Raw genomic sequence first — 23,654 nt, forward strand, 5'->3', positions numbered from 1 at the left:
CTTTGATGTTTGCTGTCGGTTCTTTATCGTTTATGGAAGCTATCGACACTTTGGAACGAGGTGTCTCTTTATTGCTCATAGCATTGAAATTTTAGCATGTTTGGTGAAACGTTGTCTTCACTCTTCTCATTCATGTCTCAAAATTACATCAATTAATTTGTAAATTCAATTTAATAAAATATAAAAAATTCGGAATTTAAAAAAAATTGAGAGTAAAAAAAATATTAATTTTTTATTTTTATATAGTATTCATATCGAATTATCATATCGTGTTTGGTATTTTAAAGTTAAATGATAATCTAGAATTTTATTTTTTAGCTTTTGAACTTATTTATATCTTAATATTAATCTTTGCTGATGGGATCAAATGACTTTTAACGGTTATTGTCGGTTCACTTTTTTTGATTTAGACGAAGAATTATAGACTGTGGTAGATCGATTATAAGTTAATGTCCAAATACTCTGTCCCCATGAGGAGGTAGAAATTGAAGAATTAAGACAGATAATTTCATTGAGCTTGCAACTCGTCTCTCAGTCATACTCGAGAAGTTTTATAGTGGGTCTTTAATGCGTGTTAGACGTAGCATCATAATTGTTACCTACATGTTAGAAGGCCGAGCGGATAAAATCAGGTGATAGTGAACCTGATTCTATTAGGTCAAGTGGGTTTATAAGAAATTATATCAACTAGTTACGACTTCGCGAGAGGTGTTAAATATTTGAGATCTTTTTCCTGGAGATTTTTTTCCACGTCCTCTAAAGTTTTAGAGTTGGTCGGAACGAATCAAATGAATGTATAATTTTTATATTAATTAACCCAAAAAATTCAATAATAAAGGATAAAATTTGATTTAACCTCTTAATAACCGTGAAATGATTATAAAGTAGTATATGTTTATAATCTCCCTTAACCTATTAATAATGTACATATGTTCCGCACACGTAACTGTTCGTATTTAGGCCATCTAAGGAAAATAATATTTTCTTTTATCACTGACATTGCATAATAAGTGTATGATAATTAGGGGTGTTCATTCGGTTAAAATGGTGGCCGACCGAACCGAATTAACCATAACCGAATTAACCAAACTTTTTTTTTTCTTTAACCGTTAACCGAAACGAATTTTTTTTTCGAACATATTAACCGAACCGAATAAATTTCGGTTAATTCGGTTAATTTCGAATTAACCGAATTTTTTTTAAAATTTTCTAATTTATATAAAAATTAAATATTTTTTAATTCAAAAAAAGTTTATAATTAATTTAAGTAATATATAATTATAAAATAAAAATTTAGATAAATTTTTTAATTAATTAATATTGATTTAAGTTTAAAAGTTATTGGATTTTAAATTATTAATTGGGTTTTAAATGGTTTGGGCTTAACCCATATGTTATATATAATATATTTAATATTTTTTAATTAAAAAAATAGTTTACAAATAATTTAAATAATATATAATTATAAAATAAAAAATTTATATAATTTTTTAATTAATTAATATTGATTTAAGTTTAAAAATTATTGGATCTTAAATTATTAATTAGGTTTTAAATGATTTGGGTTGAGCCCATATGTTATATATAATATATTTAAAATTTAAAATTTAATTTCGGTTAATTAACCGAATTCGAACCGAATTAACCGTTAACCGAATTCTAAAAAATTTTTTAACCGTTAACCGACCGAACTAATTCGATAACCGAACTAATTCGGTTCGGTCGGTTAACCGAATTAGTTCGGTTATTTGAACACCCTTAATGATAATGATACCAGAGATGATAAAGCCGGACTATAAAATCAAAACGAGACAAGACGAACGTATTAGATCTGCAACTTCAAATTCGTTTTCATGCTTAGAGACGAAGATGGAGACCTAAAACAAGTGGCCCAAGGTGGGAAGTGGGAAATGGACAGCAAAGGTGGAGTCTTTGTCTTAATGGAACCAAATTTGTTGTCGATTGATGTGTGCTCGGCCATGTGGGTTGTTTTTTTTTTTTTTTTGACTAGCTAACAACCTGGGAAACCGGAGGGGGTTCCATTTGTTCTTTCAACTCTATGTATCATTTACTACTATTGTCAGTATGCTTTGTACTTTACGACAGGGAATGTTATTTTGTACCCATGGTGGAATGCTATTACTAGGGTTGTAAACGAGTCGAGTGGAGTTCGAGTATTGTCGAGTTCGACTCTACTAAAAAAATTCTAAAATGGAGCTCGACTCAAACTTGAAACCATGAATTGAGTCTCGTAAAAGCTCGGAAAGAAAAAAAAATCTCAAACTTAACTAGATTGAAGTTCAAACTCGAACCTGAATCTTAAATACATAAAAACCTTATAATATATTTAAAAAAATCAACACATAAATGTTAATATTATTAATAATTTATTTATTTTTAAATAAAATCTTAATATATTATATTTTTGAGTTGCTCGCGAGCTTTTCGAGTCGAGTATCAAACAGCTCGTTTTGGCTCATTAAGAGCTCGAGTCGAGTATTTATTGAGCTTTGACCGATTCGATCTCTAGTAGCTCACAATCTGTCTCGTCTTATTTATAGTCCTAGGTATTACGACGATCAGCAAACGAGATTAAGTGAACATCAAGTTCTGTCGTCTGCGGATTTACAATTGATACTATCTTGTAATTATTTTGAACCTGTTTTGTTTGACTTTCATTGAATTCATTTTATTTTAAATAATATTTTGTAATCACTCCGTATTATTAAAAAAATCTATATGTAAAATTTTATCCACTATAAATTAAATATTATAATTGATTCAGTGTTAAGTGCAACTTTGATGGCTTGCAGTAGTAGAAGTCATAGTTTTTCACCTGTAACCTTGTTTCTACTTCTCTTCTATTTTCTTTTCTTTTCTTTTCTTTTCTTATATTTTTGAGTTCCTCGCAAACTTTTCGAGTCGAGTATCAAGCAGCTCGTTAAGAGCTTGAGTCGAGTATTTATTGAGCTTTGACCGATTCAATCTCTAGTAGCTCACAATCTGTCTCGTCTTATTTATAGCCCTAGGTATTACGACGATTAGCAAACGAATTATGTGAAAACACGAATTATGTGGCATACGTATTCATATACTATTGGGATTTGAGTTCGAGCAGTTGCGTGTGCCTAGTTAATAGTTTAGCTATTAACTTGTAATCATCGTAGGCTATTCGGTAAGAAAAATGATTATGGGATATAATCCTCTCAATTCTCATTAGTCATTACAATTCATGAAGAACTTGGAAAACACGTGTTCTTGTACTCGAATTCGAGTCCGATTAACGTAGGCTACCACCACTCTTGTGTAAATGGTTCGAACTATGTACATTGGTTCTTGATTTCTGCTTGTTAGTTAGTCCCCATTTGCTTGGATTGGATGACAAAATGGGTGGTTTTACTTCTTTGAGAATCGATTTGAATTGTCTTTTGCTAGTGCAATTGAGAAGCTTTAACTTCTCTCGCACCAAGCCATCACATCTCACGCTTTGCCATAATCAAAGTGAGTTTCAACATAAATCATCTACTGGATTCAGATGCTTTGAAATAAATAACCATAAAGAAAAGTACCAGTAAAGAGGTGGGAAAAGCGAAAATGGCGAGCTATCTATGGAGAAAATATGCAGATTATGTTTACAGAAATTGGGAAAGAACGCTTCTTTGGGACATGTTAGAGCCTTACTCAAGACCCAAATCTGTTACGCCTCTTGTTACTCTTTATATTGCAGCTTTTTACACAGGCGTCGTTGGTGCCGCCATTGCCGAGCAACTCTACAAGGTATTTCCTTTCTGTTGTTTCCCTGGATTTCCTTGCACTATTATGGTAAAGGGTTTGCCTTTCTTTTTCCTTAAGTGTTGGAAATACATGTTTATTTGAATGAGTTTATCGAGACATTTGAAATGCTTGTGATTTGGAGGTCATACATGTAAACTGGAAATTTATGTATTGGGGATGACCTCTAATGATATCCTCCAAATACATAGAAAAACTTTGGAAAATCTAGCTATACCCTTGTCGGATACATTCCCATGTATGACACTTACACCCGAGTCACAGTAACTGAATTCTCAGCTTTGAGATTCTCTTTTATATATGGTAACTGAATTTCAGCAAGCTACAATTAGGCACAGTGACCCTAATGTATAGGATGTATAGCAATCTGTGGTTGAAAAATCCGATCAACCGGTTTATATTCGGGCAGGCTGCCTTGTCCGGTGTAATATTTCAACCTGGGGAGACATTGAACTGGCCTAATTAAAACCGGGCTATTTTTTATTTTCAGAATATACAACAAGATCAGTATGTTCATCCAATTCATGAATGAAGAGTGAAACATACAACACAAGCTCATTGAATCCTTGTTGGACTTGATCTTAGCTACAAAAACCTTTCAGGCAACTTTCACTCGATTTTCGATCTCCATCATCCTCTACGCCTTAACCTTGCTGGAAACAACTTCAACACCACTCTGCTTTCGTATGGGTTTGATAAACTCCAAAATCTAACTCATCTCAACCTTTCAAGCTCATGTTTCCATGGCCAAATTCCAGTGGAGATCTCGTTCTTAACAAGGTTAGTTTCTCTTGATCTCTCTTATCAAGATGGTTGCTATAGGAGAAATGGTGATGGCTATGATCATTTACTTACTCTGAGACTAGAGAACCCTAATTTGTTTCTCAAGGAGCTTTATTTGGATGGTGTGGACATGTCAACTCACAGTACTAAATGGTGTGAAACCACATCTCTATCACTTTCCAACCTGCGAGTGTTGAGTCTATCAAACTACCTAAATCAATTGGGAATCTTATGTTCTTGGAGGATTTAACTCTTGATGATTGTAATCTTTTTGGATTCATTCCATGGTCAATTGCAAATCAAAGTCACCTGGTGAACCAGGATCTATCGTACAACAATTTCAATGGTCTAATCCCTCCCTGTCATAGATTTGGAGTTCCAAATCTTACATATCTCCATTTGGAAGGGAACAAGCTCTATGGATCAATACCTTCTTTTTATTTACTCTTCATTCATTGCGGGAACTTTGTCTCGAAAGAAATCAACTGGTTGGGAAAATCGACGAGTTTCCGGATGCATCTTCTTCATCGATTGAGAAATTGGGACCGAAGAACAATTATTTATCAGGACCAATCCACAAGTCAATCCTTCAACTTCCAAGACTTGAATGGCTTTCTTTTGAAGACGATAGCTCCACATCCATGAAGCTTGACATGTTCTTCAAACTCAATAGCTCGAGGGGTCTTTACCTATTCGATATAAGCTTGTTAACTGAAAGTGACGACAAAAGTTTCACTTTTCCTCAACTAAGGATCCTAATCCTAAGCTCATGCAACCTTACTGAATTTCCAGAATTCATCAAAACACAAGACAAACTGGCCGTTCTTGATCTTTCTAACAACCTTGTTTGCCATCCCCTAAATTTGCCAGACATTTGCGCTAAGCTGTAGAATATTAAGCATGTTACAAAGGTTCGAGGAAAACTATGCTACAGATTTTGTCATTCTTAGCAGTTAATAATAAATAATAAACAAGTATTTGTCCTTAAGAAATAAAATAAAATATTCGTTCTATAAAAGAAAGGGTAAAGTATAGTAATGGTAACTGAATTTTTCTAAAGCTTTCATTTAGTTCCCCCAACTTTTAAAATTTGCAATACAGTCCCCAATCATTTAGTTCGTTTGCAATACAGTCCCTCAACATTTAGTTCGTTTGCAATATGGTCCCCGACGTAACCGGCCGTTTGACGCCGTTACACTGCCGTTAGTACATTTGCAATATGGTCACTGAATTTTTCAGGCGCTTGCATTTAGGTCCCCCAACTTTTAAAACTTGCAACACAATCCTTAAATTTCATTCTAAACCCCAAATTCCTTTTCGATATCGAATTTCCTTTTTTGCTTCTCTCTTCTCATTTGCAGCGTAACTTTTCAGTCGGGGATGCATGGGAAATTCTAATCTAACTTTGAATTATGTAGAGGTATTGACTTGAATAAGGGTCAATTGAGAGAAGACTCGAATAAGGGACTATCGGGACCATCAACGATTCGAGGTGTAATGTTAGATACATGTCATCTCAGGTGAAGTATAGATGTTTGATGAAATGCTTGTGAGAAAAAATGAGGTTAGAAATGCAGAGTTGACAAATACTACTAAGATAAACTAAGTACCATTGTTGAAAGTCACCAACAAAGCTAAAATTATTTTGTATAAATGACAAATAATAATTTCTTCGTTTAATCCTTATGGTTAAAGATTTTCCAACAGATGATAAAATATAATGAAATCCCAAACACCGCATTCACCTCTAGGGATGGCAAAAAAACCCGAACCCGACGGGAAAAACCGAAAACCGAATTAAACGGGTCGGGTTCGGGGATGATAAACCGGGACGGGGAAAACCCATTTATTTTAAACGGGGACGGGGACGGGTTTGGTAATCCCCGCCCCGATACCCGACCCGATAAATATTAAAAATAATTATATATATATATATAATATTAATAAATTTAATTTAAATAAAATATATATTTATATATTTAATTTAAATATATATATATACCCGGCCCGATTCTCGGCCCAATACCCGACCCAATACCCAGCCTAATACCCGTTTAAATAACCGTTTATGCTAAACGGGGATACCCGTTTCCCCACGGTTTTCCCCGATTACCCAACGGGGATCCCCGTTTAAATCCCCGCGATTTTTTAAACGGGGACGAGTACCGATTTTTTAAACGGAGACGAGGACGGGGGGACCAATACCCGGCCCGAACCCGGCCCGTTGCCATCCCTATTCACCTCTCACTCTGGTCGTTTGATTCGTGCTACTAAAAGAATAGTTGAATGACCAGAACGGTATCATCTTAATGATAGTCGAGTACTAAACCTCTAGCTTACCTAAAATATTTTTATAGGTCAAGGCTCTTTATGGTAATATTGAAATTATTCTCTTTTTTATAACGCATCGTGTGTGTAATCAAATCATTTTATGGCGTTACAATCATTTCAAACTATTTTATTATTTGTATATAATTCATATAGCTTTCACCAGCTATACCTATCATACTTCTCTTTAAATTATATGCCTGGGAGATCGACGTAGAACAAAGAAATATCAATGACAAGACAAGTTATAACCATGTCCCTTTGCCTTAAACATTATCTTAGGATTGTAGCCGTGTTGGCCTGAAATGTTTAAATAGTGGTCCGATCGTAATAGCGATCGTTATATAGTGATAACGGTGTTGTCTGATATTATTATTGAATGATTGCGATACCCATAATCAGTGACGAAGTTACAATTTGGTTTCATCGGTTAGTTAATTTACTAATGGTGTCTACCCTGAATTTTTTTTGCCCATCCTAAAATCTGAGTTTTCTTTGATTAGTTACTTATTTTATTAACGGTGTCAACCCTGAAATTTTATTTGTACTCACCCGATTTAAAAATATTGTGATGAACATTTGTGTGCTCACCCTCAAAAATATTTTTGAATCCTCCACTGCACGGGTTGCGACCGTAATTTAAATAACGCGGTTTAATGTAACAACATATTACAGAAGAAACAGGCGACGACATTGTTGTCAAAGTCCATTGATTTTCCAGGAAATAATCGAAGGAATACAAAAGGGTATATGCCGTTTGATACCCGAAGCTCCTCCTAGGAGTTAAATACCTTGGATTACTGATCACCAGACAAACTGGTTCTTCTTGTCTTCGAAAAGGTCAGATATTTCTGAAACTTTAAGACCAACTGTTCAACTGTTTGTTTTAATGTCTTTTTTGGTGTTGTTTCAGGTAAAACGTCTGCGATGTCGAACAACCAGCTCGGAGTCCTTCATGCCTTGGATGCTGCAAAGACTCAATGGTACCATTTCACTGCGATTGTGATAGCGGGGATGGGGTTTTTCACCGATGCTTATGACCTTTTTTGCATCTCTCTTATTACCAAACTGCTCGGTCGGATTTATTACCACGATGAGAAGGATCACAAGCCCGGAACATTGCCGCCGAATGTCGCGGCTGCCGTTAATGGCGTCGCCTTTGTTGGGACTTTAACCGGTCAGCTTTTCTTTGGGTGGCTCGGTGATAAATTAGGCCGGAAACGGGTTTATGGACTTACGTTGATGCTAATGGTGGTATGTTCCATTGGCTCTGGACTTTCATTTGGAGATAACCCTAATGGTGTCATGGCAACACTTTGTTTCTTCCGGTTCTGGCTCGGTTTCGGAATCGGTGGCGATTATCCCTTATCGGCCACGATCATGTCGGAATACGCCAACAAGAAGACTCGCGGCGCATTTATCGCTGCGGTGTTCGCGATGCAGGGGTTCGGGATTTTAGCCGGTGGGATTGTTGCTCTGATTGTGTCATTCACATTTGATCATGCCTATAAGGCAGATCCATATTGGCTTATTGGGCAAAAATCGACTGTACCTCAAGCCGACTATATTTGGCGGATCATAGTGATGTTCGGGGCAGTTCCGGCTCTTCTCACCTACTACTGGCGAATGAAGATGCCGGAAACAGCCCGGTACACCGCCTTGATTGCCCGAAACAGCAAACAGGCCGCCGCAGACATGTCAAAAGTACTAAACGTCGAGCTCAAACCCGACGAAGAGAAGATAGAGAAGATAATCACAGCACCATCGAATTCTTTCGGTCTATTCAGTAAAGAATTCGCCAAACGCCATGGATTACACTTGCTCGGAACAACTTCCACTTGGTTCTTATTAGACATAGCATTTTACAGCTCCAATCTGTTCCAAAAAGACATCTTCACCGCAATCGGGTGGCTCCCGAAAGCCGAAAAAATGAGTGCGACACACGAGGTTTATCGAGTCGCGAGGGCTCAAACGCTCATCGCACTCTGTGGCACGGTACCGGGGTACTGGTTCACCGTAGCGTTGATCGATCACATCGGTCGGTTCACGATCCAATTGATCGGATTCTTCTTCATGACCGTGTTCATGTTTGCACTAGCCATCCCATACAATCACTGGAAATCCCACAATGCAGGCTTCCTCGTCATGTACTCATTGACCTTCTTCTTCGCAAACTTCGGACCGAACGCGACGACGTTCGTCGTCCCGGCTGAAATCTTCCCCGCCAGGTTGCGATCGACCTGCCACGGGATATCGGCCGCGGCCGGAAAGGCCGGTGCGATCGTCGGCGCGTTCGGGTTCTTGTATGCTTCACAAAGCCAAACGAAACCCGATGCAGGATACCCTCATGGTATAGGAGTTGGAAAGACACTAATGGTGCTCGGTGCAGTCAACTGTCTCGGTTTTCTTTGCACTTTTATGGTGCCGGAATCCAAGGGGAAATCGCTGGAAGAGCTGACGGGTGAAAACGAAGAAGACGATGAGCACAAGCAGACAACTTCGATCGAGAAAGTTTCTGCTGCCTGACCTATGACAAATTCAACTAGGATGTTTCGGATCAAAAACAAACAGGAGAAGGAATTCAAGCAGTAAAATAATGTGAGCTGTGTTCATGTGATGATAATCATATAGTACTTTAATTACCGGATTATGTGTTTTTTTTAAAGTCTAAAGTGTGATTTGTGAGGGATCATCCCCAAATCAAAATAATAATGTGTTATTAGTATCTGTAATTGTGCTTAAAGCTTGTCTGTACAGTCACCATTAAAGCTTGAATAAGAAAATAATAAGAATACCAACAATGTCTAGTGGGATGAGACACTAGGTCTTTTAACCAAGGTCAGGGGTTCGAATACTGACGTTTGAGAATGGAGCAAACTGGTTTGGGAGGGTCGCCCTTACCTTTGCAATATCCGATCTGAATTAGTCGGTCAATAGATCGGATACCAGTGATTAATTAAAAAAAATAAAATAATAAGAATTATAAAATAGAATTGTAAGATTTTATCTGAAAAAATTTAACCAAAAAGTGTCATTGATAAAATAGAAAAAATATATATATACATATTAAGATTGGGCAACTTACCTTTTGAAAAACATACATCTCCAATTTTTTATTTCTTTTATTTTTATATAAAAATATTAAAAGTAAAATATGTAACATTAAAAATTAAAAAATTAGCTGACCCTATTCTCATATGTAATGGGGTAAGGGAGAGGTAGGGTAGTAGGTTGCCCCCAACGTCAGAATGAGAGCAGCTTCCGTGAAAGACCTTCAGAATTATAAATTGCCTACCGTGGGACTTGATCCCACGACCACAAGATTAAGAACCTTGTGATCTACCAACTGAGGTGGACACCCAATTCAAAATATGTAACATTAAAATTTACTCTAAATGTTTGCTATTAAGTATTCTACGTGAAAATTATGGATTAGTTAACGATCAATTTTTATATATTATTTTTCATCAAAATAATTACTCCTTTGTCCCATAAAAATTGTTTATTATTAATTTTTTTAAAATTTTGATTAATTATTATTTAAAACTTATAATTGATAAAAATATGTAAAAATATATTTTAAAAACTTTCAGTAGTTTTTAAATATATATTTTGTAAAAATTAATTATTTAAAATATTTAAAATAATCAAGGTCAAAGTTTAAAAATTTTGACTTTTTAAAAGTCAATGAGAGAGAGTTTTTATGAGACGGAGATAGTAATATATACCAAAATAAATTGATTTAAGTAGTAAGTAGTTTGATATCACATGTCTTTAGTTTAAGTCCATGTGTATGCAAAAAATTCCAGTTGAAAGACTCATATACTAAAGTTAGGTGTGCGACATGGGTCGATCCGGATTAATTAAGCGAAGTCTTGAAATCGAGAGAGCAATAAAATAATTACTAATATATATATAATTATTTATTTATTTATTTATTTATTTATTTATTGACCATTTGAGGTTTAAGCCTTATACTTCTGACAATCCCGATGTCTGGGCCATATATTGGAAAGTCCAATTAAATAAACGGGAATCCTAATTCGATTTGAGGAATTTTAAACCCTAAATTGGAGGGTGGAATCCACAGAATTCCAGGTAAAAACCAGAAATCAATTCTTCAAAAACAACAAGAAGAAGAAGATTCATTGCAGAGCGATGTCGGAGGCCTACGAGAGGGTGAAAGGAGGTAGATTAACCTTCAAAGGAGGAAGCTTAGCCACTCGCAAATCAATCGACAAAAGCAAGAAGAAGCACAAGAAGAAAAAGAACGCCGACGGTGATGATTCCCAGCCTGCCCTCGACGCTTCTGCCGCCGCCGATGTCGAAGGTTCCGGAGCTGGTGGAAGCGATATCTACACCATCGACGCCGCTAAAAAGATGAAGTACGAGGAGTTGTTCCCCGTCGAGACTAAGAAATTCGGCTACGATCCCAAAAACCCTAAAGCCCTGTCCGTGGAACAAGCCCTCGATGATCGTGTTAAGAAGAAAGCCGATCGTTACTGTAAATGAGGTGCCATTGTTGTTAATTTACTAATGTTTTGTATTTTCATACAATTTTAATAGAATTTAATTAAATGATCATGGTCTGGGTTTCAGCTAAATCTGGTGGTTTTAAGTGCTTTTTAGGATAAAATTGGCTTAATTGGTCATTATTTGTTAACTTTGCAGCATTTAGATTCATCTGATGAACTGGTATGCGTTGGTATCTGTTTTTAATTGTTCTTTTAGCTAAGAATGTCAATTTGGTTGCTTCAAGTGCTTTTTGAAACTACTAATCTTCAGAAGCTAGTAATTTAGCTTTCTTGCTTTTCTATGATTAGTTGATGGCAGGTTTCAAATCGGTTTCAAATCGCGGTCGCAATCGCGTTTTCGTTCATTTCGGGTTTACCGTGATTGTGGCCGTCGCGGGCGTTAATGTGGTCGTCGCGAGCGCTATTGCGGGGTAGCGGGTAACTCGGATAGCGGCGAAACTGTTATTTCTCGGACGAAATCACGTTTTCGACTGTGATTTGAAACCCTGGATAGTCGAGATCACCGCCACCAAGTTCTTCAACCATTAGGTTCATCTGTTGAACGTGCACTGTTATTTCTATTCGAATAAGAATCATTTTGAACAAAATTGAAATGTTGAAAATTAAAATAATTTAAAATAATAAATAAGGACCAAAGTGATTGCAATATAAAATTTGAGGGTAAGTTACAAATTTCTTCATTGAATTTTACTCTCATATTTTGCTCACTGAACTTTAAAAGTTTTCAATTTTATCATTGAACTTAATACATTGAGTTTTCTTGGTCATTAAACTTTACCCTCTTTCTTATTTTGGTCACTCTGTCGTTAAACAATTAACGAAGTTAAAAATGATGTCGTTTTAAAAACAAATAAAATTTTTACCAAAAAGGCGTCGTTCTGCATCTATATAAACTGTCAATTTTTAGCGCTGTTAGCTATTTGATGGTCGAGTGACAAAAAAAACCCAATGTTCAATGAATAAATTGTTAAGATTTAAAGTAGTTGATGAGTGAAATAAGGGAAAGAGTAAAGTTCAATTACCAAATTTGTAATTTATCCAAAATTTAAAGGTGAATTTTGATATTATCCCAAGAAAAGAAAAGAAACTATTATCATCGGTCAATACGTAATCTACTTGCAATTTAGAAACGAAAATTCTTCTTGCTAGGGAATTTTGATATTATCCCAAAATTCTTCCTGCAATTTACCCAAAATTTAAAGGTGAATTTTGATTTTGCCATTTGGAGTTGTGACGATTCCAAAGCAACTGGTCCGATGGATTCAATATGAAATTTTATAAACAGTGCAGGGAAAAGGTAAAAGGTGGATTAGCAGAATTGATGAACAACTTTCATAGCTCGGGGAGGCTGTCTTCAAGCGTAAACCCATCATTTATCGCCCTAATTCCAAAAATCAGCAACCCGGTGGGAAATTTAGATTTTAGGCCGATAAGCTTAGTAAGTTCAATTTATAAGATTGTTGCTAAAGTGCTTTCTAGACGTGTGTGCACGGTGCTGGACAAAGTAATAAGTGATGAACAATGTGCATTTGTGAGAGGAAGACAATCTTAGATGGGGTTTTGGTCGCAAGTGAAGTGATTCACACAATGGAACAAGGAGGAGGCGAGAACGGGGGAGTGGTCTTAAAGCAAGACTTCTCAAAGGCATATGATTGTGTGAGGTGGGAGTTTCTGGATTTAGTTATGTTGAAGATGGGATTTAGATTGAAATGGAGAAGTTGGATTCTAGAGTGCATTTCTTCTGCGAGGGTTTCGGTACTGGTAAACGGTCTCCGACTAGGGTGTTTAGATGAAAAGGGTCTTCGGCAAGGAGATCCTTTATCACCCTTTTTGTTCATCATGGTCACAGAGGTTCTCCATCTTTTACTGTATTCGGCAGAGGAGGGTGAGCTGATTGAAGGGGTGGGTGTTGATTCCATTCAGTGCAGCTGGTGTGATTCAGCACTGGAAGATGTGAATCATCTTTTAATACGAAATTGCGGGCGTTAATTTGGATCAAGGCGTCTAAGGAAGAGGTGTTGGTGAATGTTGATGGATGGTGGGACAATCCTACAGCGTGTTGCTCGGAGGTGAATAAGCAAATTTCGAACTCTCAGTCGCAGGAGGGTACTAGGTTTATAGTTTGTGGGTTCTTCACTGATGCCATTTCAGGATATGGAGGCTTATTAACAACGCCAGAGGGTGCAATCCGTGCTTTATTTGTAGGGTCGTGCCATGGAGGCAACTCGAATTATGCCACTGTACTGGCAATCAAATCTGCTTTGGCGACGTTTATTGAGGCAAACTGGATAGGAAGGTCAGGACTACGAGTGGTGTTGGATTCTAGGGTGGTGCTAAATTGGATTAGTAACCCTTTAGTTCGGCCGTGGAGGTGGTGGACAATATTTAAGGATGACAAACGGGCGGGTTGGATGCGGATACCCCCTCTCCTATCCCCGTGTCCACCTAATATTTTCAAATCCACCACCCGCTCACCACCCATGATGGGTAAATTTTTTAAATCCGCACCCGCCCACACGAGTACATTCTCAAATCCATCCTCACACCCACTACCCAATTGGAGAAGTACTCGGCTAGACCCGCCTGACAGCAACCATAAGTTATACATAAGCAACAAATATAAAACAAACACGTCCATTAAGAAACACAATATTAGTCTCTAAAATTATACCTAATATTTGGTTAAATTATAAGTTATATCTTATACAATATTAAGATTTATAAATTAGTATCTAAAATTATACCTAAATTCATAATGATCCAAAATTTAATATGTATTTAGTGGGCGGACGGATGCGGGGCGGGTAAGGTCTCAAACCCATCACCCGCCCACTACCCGCGACGGGTACCACTTTCTAAATCCACACCCTTCCACTACCCACTAAAATTATATCCATCCCCGCCCTAATCGGAGCGGATAAAGTACGAAGTCCACGAAATTGTATCAATTTGCGATCCCTAACATTATTCCTTGAGATTGACAGTTTATCGAGGATGATTTACAAAGTTCCTTGAGATGAGTGTTTGCGAGGCTATTTGGAGGGGGTGCATATGTTTTATGTGTATTTGGCGAGGTCTTCCTGTTGTATTTTATTTTTCGTGAACACTCTTTTTCTCCAATTAAGTTTAGAGAGGTTTTTAACGAGATTCTCGGTTTAACAGTTCCTAATTAATAAAATTGCTTCCTGAGAAAATAATAATAATAATAATTATTATTCAATCGTTTGATGTTTTTGATTTTTCCTTATGAAGGGTCTTGAACCAACACCGTTGGTGGTTTTCAGAAGAGTGGTTTGCTTTTGAATCAAGCAAACCTAGGTAGGGTTCATAAATCTTTTTCTCTCCGGTCAATCAAGCCGGTGTTGAAAATGGCAAGCAGTCAACCTCTCTTTCAAGTGACGGTGGATTACTCTCTAACTCCGACCAAGGCTCCTAGCAATTCCTAGATCGTGGCAAGTAGTCAATCTTTTGACCTTTCATTAATTTTACTTTTATTAATAAAATTATATTTACCGCGCCAGGGCTACAAACGAGTCAAGTCGAGTTCAAGTATCGCTGAACTCTACTCGACTCGAAAACTCGCAGACCTAAAATTTTCAAGTTCGACTCGAACTCAAAATCATGAACTGAAGCTCGTAAAATCTCAAAAAGGCTAGAAACGAAAAAAAAAAAATTTGACTCGATTGAAACCTCAAACTTAAATTCGAACATAAACCTTAAATACATGAAAACTTTATACTATAATTTTTTTAAAAAAAACTCAACATATAAATATTAATATTTTAATAATTTATTTTTTTAAAATAATTTTTTTAATATATTATACTTTCGAGATGCTCACGAGATTTTCGAGTCAAGTGTCAAGTAACTTGTTTCGGCTCGTTAAAAATATGAGTTGAGCTCGAGTGGAGTCCATTTGAATCGGCTGTTTATCGAGCTTTGATTAATCAATCTTGAATAAATCACAATCTATCTCGTCTCATTTACGGTCTTTATACCGTGCCGAAAAGATAACAGGCATTCTATAAATTTGTTTTCAAGGCCACACGTTTATTTGAGCTTCAAAATCTTTTTTTCATATATATTTAGGTATTTTGAACCGGCAAAGAAAATGATAGTATGAGATATTATTGGCCTTACTCTTAGTCTACGGCAAATGCATGTAAATGTCAAGTCTTTTTGCCCGATCACCGCTGCATGAGAATAATATTTTTATTTGTGCTTGACACCTGTATTTCCTTTTCTTTTTCGATGGTAGTTTGAGTTGGACATTAACTTCATGACTCGGATATGATAATCTTTCGAGATTCTGTAACATAATGAAAAGGACGAGTCTGGAACATAATGAGTAGTCAGATGATCATTTTGTAACTTTTAATAGTCGAGGGACTCATCAAAGCAACACCCTCTGATTGGGGGATCATTTTGTAACTTTTGATAGTCGAGTGACTCAATAAAATAATACCTTATGTCGGGGACAATTTATGTACTTTACCCTAAAAATTAAAGCCAAAGGTTTTGTTCCAGTATTCGCACCTAATGCTACTGCTATAAGAACGTATAAGAAATTTCACTGCCATTTTCATTTTCCCCTTCGTATCTCCAGAAAGAACTTATAACAAAATCCACTGAGTCAAACTCCACCGTCAATCGTTTATTTTTCCATCATCTTCTTAAAAAGATTTGATCTTTGTTTCTCTTCACTGGGTAATCAAAACCTTCCATTTTCTTTCAATGGCTGAAACAGAGCTGAAGAAGGAGCTGCAGACGGTGGTGAAGAAGATTGTCGAAGATGATGACTATGGATTTGAGACAACAATCGAAGCTATCAAAATCTTGTCTTCTTTAGCAGATTTTAAGATTAAGAAACCTCTTTTAGGTGAATTCATGGGCGACATTGTTGCTTTGGCCTCAACCCAGGTTAGATTTCAATGCTTCAAATCCTTTTAGTTTATTCTTCTCAATCGTTGACCTTGATATCTTAATTGACTTCCAGACTTATTCCAGGCCACACATGAAGAAGTGGTTGAAAGAATGTAACATAACATGGCCTCAATCGCAGAAAGAACTCTACCAGGGTGTCGATGGAAAAGCGGGCACCGAGGTCGACCCAATTTACTTAAACTCATTGCTCGGATTGATGACGTCGTCGTCGGATTCCGATCGAAAACGAGCTGCGAAGGAGCTTCGGAGACTAACAAAGAACTCGAAATCATACAGGGCAGCGATTTGCGAGTTTAAGGATGCCATCCCCAGGTTGCTAAGTCCACTATCGGAAACCAAGACCGAGTCCGATCCCGATCCCGATCTGTGTGAGGATCTGATAACCACGGTGTTCAACGCTTCACTCCATGCCAACAATAAGAAACAACTAGCGGAAAACCCTGCGGTCATCCCTCTGCTTATCGAGTACACGATGCTCGGGACCATCGAAACAAGAAGAAACGCCGCAGCAACACTCGGAAGCTTATCGGCGCTCGATTCGAACAAGTTCATCATCGGGGATTCGGGCGCCGTTGCACCTCTAATCGAACTCTTACGCGGAGGGCATCCATCGGCAATCAGAGACGCTGCCTCGACGATATACACTCTTTGTAAGGTACGCGCGAATAATGCGAAGTTTGTCGAGCAAGGAGCAGTGGAAGTGGTCCTGGAGAAGATCAATGACGGCATATTGGTAGACGAGTTGTTGGTCATCCTCGCAATGTTATCGACGAACCGAACGGCCATCGACGAACTCGGGGACTGTAAAACGTTGCAGAGCCTGCTTCGGATCATAAGGCATAGTAGTTCGGAATGTAGCAAGGAGAACTGCGTTGCGATCCTGTACAACGTGTGTTCAAAAGATCTGACTCTGCTGATGGTGATCAGAGGTGAAGAAATTAAAAAGCAGACTCTTGCAAAACTTGCAGATACAGGGACGACAAGAGCTAGAAGGAAGGCCATTAGCATCATTTTGAAAATACATAAAGCTTTTCCAGCATTATCTATAGGAAAGTACTTTTGACTAATTGAAATTCTTTTTAGTGAACTTGAAATAATTTTTAGGTTAACCAACTTCAATAACACATTTGTATTAAAATTCATGGATTTATATGTTGACCAATTTCAAATACAATTCATAAGATTTAAGTAATTGCATTTACGAATGTGTATGTGTTATCAATTCAATATGATGAATGTTGAAAAAATTAAATATTAAATTTATTGGACGTGAACCAATTTATCTCAGTAGTTAAAAAAATCGTTATTGTTCCTAGAGGTCACAGGTTGGAGCACCATCGACTGCAACATGGTAATTGAGCGTTTATTATCAAATGGATGAGAGCATTTAGAATAGATATACTTTCTAATCCCACATATTGTAATTGGGCTAATACTTAATTTTGTAATTTCATATTTTTTAAATTAATTATTGGTATTCAATCTATTGACCGACTAATTCAGATAGAGATTTGCAGAGACCCATTATGGGGGCAACCCGCCCAACCCAGTTTGCTCCATACACAAACGTCATGATTTGAACCTCTGACCTTGTTTAAGGAATCTAGTAATTCATCCCACTAGACCAATTGGTTGTTGGTTGTAAATTTCATCATATTGATCTAGTAATTTCCATGATTTCTATTTATACGTTTCTGTCATTGGAATCTATGAAGGCTTAGAACTATGATAGCGGATTAGTGTTGTCTTAGTTTAGGTTTTAATCCATTTGATTTTATTCCTTCTCGTAACTTGCTATCGATGACTTCTGTGTATCATTCTCTTTATGTTTTCTCTTTTTAAATTTAGTCGGGTCTTACGTTTTCTGTCTATATGCAGAGATTTTTTTTACGCAGGGATTTATTTGCAGGGAATACTTCCCATTATAGACGCGCATATGAAGACTGCATAAGAAGACTGTTCAACTATGTATGTATTTATTTATTTATTTATACATGCATTGTATTTTATCTTTATTTTTAATTTTCTAATTGTCGGAGATCTTCCACGGAAGCTGCTCTTAACATGGAATTGGGGGCAGCCTACTACCCTACCTCCCCCTAACCCCATTACATATGGGAATAGAGTTTTGTTGTTGTTGTTGTTGATCTAGTAAAACAAGTTTTATCTCTTCTTTGTAAATTGGGCCAAATATTTAGTTTATTTTTAAAATCTCAAAACAATAGGCTTAATAATAATTGACATTTTAATGAAATATTAGGGTTTAATAAAGTATTTTTGTCACACCCCCAAAATTGGGGCAAAATGTTTCTTAAAGTTTTAAGGGACTAAATTGTCGTTTTGTAAGAAATACTCATTCGTAATAATGGAAAAAATTTGGGGGTTAAAGTTTATTTTACCCTTTCTGGGTTAAGCCAACAGAATATAAATAAAGAAACTATTAAAAATTTAGGATTCTAAGGTTTGAAACCGTGGCCTTTTGACTTGCATAGACAGGTCTTCACCAGGTTCCCAAAATCACGCCCTTCTCCCCATTTTTCCGTTGAAGCTTTGATCTACACCGTGCGACCGTACGTGCACCATCATTACCGGTGTGATCATCGTCAATCCACGATCAAAACCTCGTTGACCCCTCACTGAGAATCGCTATCAAAAGCCGTGAATCGTCGTTCAAAGGTTCGTCGGAGTTCAATTTCCCCCCACTATTTTCGTTGTTTCGTCGCCGATGAGTTAGCAGTGTTCAACACCGCCGACACTACCATTCTCCTTGTGTTGTTTCACTTCGTCTACTCGCGATGTTATCGTCACCACCGTCGTGGTGGAGCGTGGTGGTTGTGACATTTGACCGTTTGAAGAAGTTGATTATCGTCGATTTTCGTTGCTCCCCATCGTGAACCAAGCCTACCAACTGACGTAAAATCACGAGATCTAGTAATCTAAAAATTTATGGGATGTTGAATTAAAGTTCGAGAGCGATCGAATAGGCTTTAAATGGTCGATCAATGTGGCTGAAAAATCGAGTAATACATTGTACTTTTTGTATGCTTTACGAAACACGTTGATAATGGTCATTGCATGTTTGAATATCATTGGTTAATAATATATAGATAATTATAGCTGAACTCAACTTGAATACGATAAAAAGTTCAGTAAACTAAGTAAGACTTCGATGACTCGTATAAGATATTAGAAAACTGTTATGAAATAAATCTTTGTTCAGCAATTAATTGGTATAGCAATTAACCCTTAAATACTTAAATTATGATATTCCTCGTTAATGGTTTTAATGTCTGAAATGTTTGGAAGAAATATGACGATGATATTCCTCGTTAATGGTTCTAATGTATGAAATACTTAGATGAGAAATGACAAAAATACCATTGTAATGAAAAAAGACAAGAATTGTCCCTAAAAGTAAAAATAACCTTGAAAAGTCATACTTGATCCCATGAAACCACTGATTCAAATGTTTGTTTTGTTTAGAAAAAAATCGATTGACCTCCGGGATCGCAAAGGACTTAGGATTCAGATTCTTGAATAATCACATGAGGATTATTTACCGGAAGTAATGCATATGATAGACTTGGATGAAATGATTTGAAATACCCTTGAGATGAAAAATGACATGGATCTTCCCTAAAAGTGGAAATGACCAAATAATTCATTCTTGACACGATATAACTACGGATTAATAGATTAAATTCATGATTTAATTGGAAAATTCTGAAATTGATTTCTAGACTTCGAGATCGCTACATACTCGGATATTCTGATTTCAGAATAAATACCTGATGACTAAGTTATCGGAAGTATATTATGAATTCGAATTGTTTGAAACGATCAAAATACTTTGTAACTCCGAAATGACTAAGATAATCTCGAGTACTGAAATGACCTAAATAACATCATAACATAGAAATAAGTGGTTGCCAGTCATTTGGATAAACTCTTAAAACACCAATAAACCTAAGTGTTGTGCCGTCCTTAAAGGTTTTGGAGCATGACCCAAGCACGTCGATCATTCTAGGCACCGTTACAATAACATAATTAAATAATATCATCGGAATTCATGTTCATCCTCTCGAGATCCGTTTAGTGGTGATTTTGATTGTGATCAATTCAACTAGTCCAATCAGTATTAAGAAGTGAATATTTTGAAGGATATCGGTCCGAATGATTGTTGAGTATCGCAATGTTGAGATATGTTTAATTTGATTTGATGTAAAATCTTGATAATTCAATATAAATCCTGAATACTACAAATCGTCGTTTTACACTTATTAGAGTAAGTTACTAAGAAGTCTTCAGGAATCGTAATGATTAAAATGCCCTTGATTTGCTTGAGTAACGATAACACTCTTGTTACATCCGAATCTTAAATAATTCTAATGTAAGGTTCCTGAATGTCTTTCTGATGTGCCCAAAATCATAAATGGTTTCGAAGTATAAATATTTAAATGTCTGATTTGATATGTTAATAGTTGAACCCTTTTAATAAGGATCTTGTTTCCGAAATCCGATCAATTTACAGAAGTTTCATGTTTCCCTTCCTGATAACTACCAAGCGCCTCACGAAAGATATCTGAATCCTCTAGTGTGTTCCTCAGGCATATTAATATTTTCTCTGATTTTAGAAGTATACTTTGATATTTGAAATAAAAACATTTTTTGATCTCTGGATTTTGCTCTCTGGTTTTTTTTATCTCTGGTATATAATACTAGATACATTTGGCTCCGATTTTAATATTACTATTAACATGTTTTATACTAGGATAATATCTTGGATCTGTTATGGAATTCTGCAGGTTCATCTCCGATTAAGTTGGTAATTCCTTATGAATTTAAGGCAACCCTTGGGTGGGTTCCTAGGCTCAATAGGCTAAGTGGTAAGACCTTATGGACCCCAAAGGCAATCCCTTAGGGTGACTCCTTTTCTTAGGGCAAGTCCTTATGGACCTACATTTCGGCTAGGGTAAGTCCTTATGGACCCAAGGTGTTCCCTTAGGTTGGCTCTTAGGCCCAATGCTCCTAGGGTAAGTCCTTACAGATATAGTTCTGTGGAACTGTATATCGGTGTTCGGTTGGATGGTATTTACAATGATTTTAAAAATATGTTTCCCTGAAATTAAACTACAATTATTTTTTAACTATATGTACATTATTTATGTTTTTATGGGAACACACTAGACATCTGTTTTCAATCTCCTGAACCTGACCCTCCGAACATTTCCTATGAACTGTAAGATTACCTGAAGATTTAATAGTGAAATCTCAACTCATCACTAAGACATGTATTTGCCTAGATAACTAAGGAAATTTTATGCTTTACCACATACATGCTTGTCCTTTAGCATTATCTGGTAGTTTTGTATTACTGACCTTCCCAAAGCTCACTCTATCATTCACCATTTTAGGTTAAAGGAATTGACACTGTGTAGTTGTCAACATCAGTGCAAGAGTTCCTTTGAAGTTGTTTGTAGAGTATGGTACAATTGTAATTAAAGGGCATGTAAGTCACATTGTTTTCATATGGAATCTGTAACTTGATTTGACGTACGACATTATTGAATTATGTATTGATATACAAATGTTTTTCAAAAATTGTTTTTTTATTTATAAATTGTTTTACATTTTAAAATAGTTTAACAAAAAAAATTATTTTTTTCCGGATTTTTATTGTGGGTCGCTTCGGTTGCCCTAATGCGACACATCGGATTGGATCGGGTCACCCGTATCGGTAAAAGGGTGTTCCAATTATTAACGAGCACGAATTGAGTACTATTCAACTCTTGATTGACTCGCTCGATAAATTCCTCAAATAATAACATATGTGCTATCTTATCCGAATAAAAGTGAAGAACATATAATTGTAAACGAGGATTTTTCATATGTGTTATCTTCAGTATACGGTTCCAAAAAAAAAACACACTTATGATCAGATTCCATGATCATTACCTTTTGATTCGATCCAAAAATTCGAGATTTGATCTTTGTTTCTCTTCAATGGGTAATCAAAACCTTCCATTTTCTTTCAATGGGTGAAACAGTTGAAGAAACAGAGTTGAAGAAGGAGCTGCAGACAGTGGTGAATAAGATTCTCAAAGATGAAGACTATGGATTCGAGACAACAATCGAAGCTATCAAAATCTTGTCTTCTTTAGCAGATCTTAAGATTAAGAAACCTCTTTTAGGTGAAATCATGGGTGACATTGTTGCTTTGGCCTCAACCCAGGTTAGGTTTCAATGCTTCAAATCCTTTTAGTTTATTCTTGTATTTGTTGTTTATCAAAATTTAATCATAACACCTTATATTAAGTTATAGATTTGGTATAGCTAATTGAATGCTCTCGATGGTTAAAGGGAACGTGATTCTCCGTCATTAGTTCAAATAACTACGATTACGAACATATATTATCTTATAATAACCCTAGGCTATTAACAAATTTAATCTTTTTAACTTTTCAGATTGAAATAATAATCGAATGACTAAAATGAAACAAATGTGATGGTTATAGTACTAATATGTAGTTTACCCTTAGTAGTATAATCAAAATTTAACATTTATTTTTTGGATTGGAACTAAAATTTTTAAATTTTAAAAGGTGGAATGGCTAAAAATAATTATCAAAATTGATGCTAAAAAATAGGGACAAGCACAAGGTTTTTTATTAGGGACGAACTTTTAAATTTTAGGAAGAGACGAACTTATAAAATTCCAAAGGTGTAAGAATTGTTCATATTATTTCGTAATCATTAACAACACACATCTTATAGAGACAATTGCTCGTACCCAGGACTTCTTTAACCACTAAAATCACCATATACGTCCATTTATAACTCTAATTTGAGGAGAGAAGGCACTGTGTGTTGGCTGTTGATTGCTACATGGAGCTCCAGAAAAAGATGCACGAAGAAGCAAGTGACATTTAAATAAATAAAATAAGGAAAGTGTAGTTCAATCAAGTTCGTAGACAAAGCAATACAATGACAGATTTTTTTTTTTTTTAGTTTGGCGTCTAAAAAATGTCCGAAACAACTATGGGTGTTGTGTATCCCTTTTAATAGTGAATGTTCGTATCCCTACCTACACAGTATTCGAATCCGAGACCTCAATAAATAATAATAAGTGTTTTAACCATCAAAATCATTTGGTTTGTACCCATTTCATATTATTTAATAGGCTATATAAGCCCACATATTGTAATTGGGTTAATACTTAGTTTTATAATTTCATATTCATTTAATAAAATAAATTTTATCTCCTTTATAAGT

At 36.0% G+C, this 23,654-nt stretch overlaps 3 protein-coding genes across 3 annotated transcripts; all 3 read left to right on the forward strand.

The window, feature by feature from the left end:
- Positions 1-7,808: 7,808 nt before the first annotated feature.
- Positions 7,809-9,626, forward strand: LOC120204858 (probable inorganic phosphate transporter 1-2). The gene has a single exon (XM_039204869.1). It carries the CDS (start codon positions 7,831-7,833, stop codon positions 9,427-9,429), a length of 1,599 nt encoding a protein of 532 aa, XP_039060800.1. The 5' UTR covers positions 7,809-7,830; the 3' UTR covers positions 9,430-9,626.
- A 1,309-nt stretch (positions 9,627-10,935) lies between these two features.
- On the forward strand, positions 10,936-11,503 carry LOC120204859. Its single transcript, XM_039204870.1, has one exon. It carries the CDS (start codon positions 11,062-11,064, stop codon positions 11,413-11,415), a length of 354 nt encoding a protein of 117 aa, XP_039060801.1. The 5' UTR covers positions 10,936-11,061; the 3' UTR covers positions 11,416-11,503.
- A 4,669-nt stretch (positions 11,504-16,172) lies between these two features.
- LOC120204779 (U-box domain-containing protein 9-like) lies at positions 16,173-17,445 on the forward strand. Its single transcript, XM_039204799.1, has 2 exons — positions 16,173-16,358; positions 16,435-17,445. Exons 1-2 carry the CDS (start codon positions 16,173-16,175, stop codon positions 17,443-17,445), a joined length of 1,197 nt encoding a protein of 398 aa, XP_039060730.1.
- The last annotated feature ends 6,209 nt before the right edge of the window (positions 17,446-23,654 follow it).

Source organism: Hibiscus syriacus, unplaced genomic scaffold, assembly GCF_006381635.1.
Source record: "Hibiscus syriacus cultivar Baekdansim isolate YM2019G1 unplaced genomic scaffold, ASM638163v2 tig00011718_pilon, whole genome shotgun sequence".
Taxonomy (NCBI): domain Eukaryota; kingdom Viridiplantae; phylum Streptophyta; class Magnoliopsida; order Malvales; family Malvaceae; genus Hibiscus; species Hibiscus syriacus.

Bases quoted from the DNA above. Each gene is read 5' to 3' on its own strand.
- LOC120204859 (XM_039204870.1), top strand. From the start codon at position 11,062: ATGTCGGAGGCCTACGAGAGGGTGAAAGGAGGTAGATTAACCTTCAAA.
- LOC120204858 (XM_039204869.1), top strand. From the start codon at position 7,831: ATGTCGAACAACCAGCTCGGAGTCCTTCATGCCTTGGATGCTGCAAAG.
- LOC120204779 (XM_039204799.1), top strand. From the start codon at position 16,173: ATGGCTGAAACAGAGCTGAAGAAGGAGCTGCAGACGGTGGTGAAGAAG. The intron at 16,359-16,434 runs GTTAGATTTCAA...ATTGACTTCCAG, and splicing joins TTGCTTTGGCCTCAACCCAG to ACTTATTCCAGGCCACACAT.